Here is a 2,480-nt window from a genome sequence, read left to right as displayed (position 1 = left end):
CAAGGGGCAGGAGAGTAGCATCAGCCCATATTTTGTAAATATAGCTCTCCGTTGCCCTATCCCCAGTACAACACAGTGTAACAACTTTGGTTACTGCAAAATAGAGACAGATAGAGACAAAAGATATTCAAGAATTCCTCAAATTCACTGCATGCGGTGTTATGGTAGTGTGGTTAGATTAGGCTTCTCCAATGAGTAGCTCGTGAGCTTCTGGTAGCTCTATAGCTGTTTGTAAGTTGCTCTCCAGTGTGTAGCCTGGACTACTAAATTAGACACTTTTGCTTGGTTGAAAGAATGTATGTATTCCAAAATTTAAATATTTGATTGTTTAATCTTTGCGTAGACTTATTACTGATATTATTACATTGTTGCCTGGTGCACTGCAGCTACGGCTGTCATGTAATTACCATAGATAGGCATTCCAAATTCATAAAGGCTTTTTGACATTACTGCTGGCAACCCTGCCTAATGTAATACGGTGATAGGTGCTGGTAATCGTGCTTGGAGTGCCCACTAATGTAATCTTTACTGATGTAGTCACTGTTACCTCACTAATAATATTAGTAGCTTATGAGGATTTTCATATATCATACGTAGCTCTTATTACAGAAAAGGTTGGAGACTCCTGAGGTAGATAGTCTGCATACTATGGTACTGTCTTAAAATTGCACAGCTCAGGATGATTTTCATATATCATACGTAGCTCTTATTACAGAAAAGGTTGGAGACTCCTGAGGTAGATAGTCTGCATACTATGGTACTGTCTTAAAATTGCACATACATGTAGAATCGAAGCAACTGAGCGGATGCTACTACTACGAAGTAGCTCCAGATCCCATCCTGCTATTATTAAAAGAACTACATTTTGTTGTAAGAACAAAGTTAGAGAATGCTAAAAAACACATTAATTAAATACATGTTACCATACCCAGAGAATGGGCCTGTTGAACTAAGTATACAGGCATGCTACATAACTGAGTTAAGGTTATCTGGCATGCATGTGAACCGAATACCCTCTGCAATCAGTAACTGCACAAAACCTCTGGTTAAGGTTTTTTTTCCAGAAGAGGTGAAAGGTCAGCAGGGATGCCAATCCATTCAGGTAGGAATGCTGCATCATAGTGGAAAACTTTGAGGAAAGGTGAATCAGGCAAGGTGTAGTTGTCAAGGTAGATCATCTCCCCGCCCGCTAGGTAACTTGCCCAATATCCAAAGGTGCCAATGGTCATGATGGTGTGGTTGCAGTGGGCGAGGAGGGAAAAGTCTTTCCCCGGTGATGACTCATTGCTGTCACCAGAGAAGAAGACATCGCCTCTGGAGCTGTTAATATTTTCCTTGCACCACTGCATCCCGTTGCTTGTCACCACAAACACAGGCTCCTCGTATTTGTCTCGAAAATATTTCATAGCCTTTTCTAAGTAGCCTTTATCAGCTACTACCCCTTTCCAGGAGTCGGGCATTACTGTAAGATAGTCCCCTCTTCGAACATGAACCCCAATGTAGGTTACATTCTTCCGAGAGCCCTTTAGTTTCTCCAAGAACTGATTGACCTCCTCTGTGATATAGTCATGGAACGTGAACTCTTTGAGGATCTCATCTCGAATGTGGTGGTAGAAGGTCCAAGAGCAGGGAGTGCTGGTCAAGTGCACAAATTTCCCACTGAGGTGCTTGTACTCTTCAGACATCCAGTCGCTTATCCGATAATATTTCCACTTTATTTTGTTGATTGCACTTTTGTGCATCTGTGGCATACGAATCTTGAAAATCGGAGCTAGCCAGTTGAACATCTCTGGCAATATGTAAGCTGGACGCCTGTGGAGTTTGGCCAAAGCATATAGCGTTGCATACTCGCCCATTTGATTTCCAAGGCGGCCAACGGAATTCACAATCCATGCCCCATCAGCGAGGATGTGTGAGTCACCCTGTATAGTCTTAGGTTCCTCATGGAATCTGGTAATGTGTTGGTCCAGGCATTCAGTTTTCTGTTGACTCGTCTTGTGAAAAAAAACAGACACAACGCAAAGCCCAAGAAGTGCAACAAAAATCTTGATGTGAGAGAAAGTCTTCCTCATGAAGGGCCCAGTCACTTGATGATTCATATTTGCTCTTCACTGTTCGACCTACACAAAAAGAAATGATTAGTAATGAGTTACCTTCATTCAGGATATGAAATTTCAATTTGACATTGGTAAAGGCTCTCGCTTATACTGTGCTGGGCCACTTGTATGGTGCTCAATGAAAAGATAGACCATTACATGTAATGGGGTGACCCTGTAACCCTCAGAACCTGGGCGGGTAATAAACTAAATAATGATCCCCTGTGTGAATCCGAAGGTTAAGAACACGGATTACGTGAACGAGAAATAAAAGAAACAAGGCTTCACCCTACCTCGTGTATAATTAATCATTACGGAGGTATAAGGAACATCTATACTGTCTGAGTCGGGGGACCGGCAGTGCGGTTCAGAAAAAGAGCAGGA

At 42.2% G+C, this 2,480-nt stretch overlaps 1 protein-coding gene across 1 annotated transcript; it reads right to left on the bottom strand.

Moving 5' to 3' along the window:
- Positions 1–721: 721 nt before the first annotated feature.
- LOC147701666 (galactoside alpha-(1,2)-fucosyltransferase 2-like) lies at positions 722–2,099 on the bottom strand. Its single transcript, XM_086928683.1, has one exon. It carries the CDS (start codon positions 2,097–2,099, stop codon positions 1,047–1,049), a length of 1,053 nt encoding a protein of 350 aa, XP_086784809.1. The 3' UTR covers positions 722–1,046.
- Positions 2,100–2,480: the final 381 nt, after the last annotated feature.

This window comes from Lissotriton vulgaris, chromosome 7 (genome assembly GCF_964263255.1).
Source record: "Lissotriton vulgaris chromosome 7, aLisVul1.2, whole genome shotgun sequence".
In the NCBI taxonomy this organism is placed as follows: Eukaryota; Metazoa; Chordata; class Amphibia; order Caudata; family Salamandridae; genus Lissotriton; species Lissotriton vulgaris.
The sequence above is the reverse complement of the archived record's forward strand: the minus strand, read 5'-3'. Positions and strand labels throughout refer to the sequence as shown.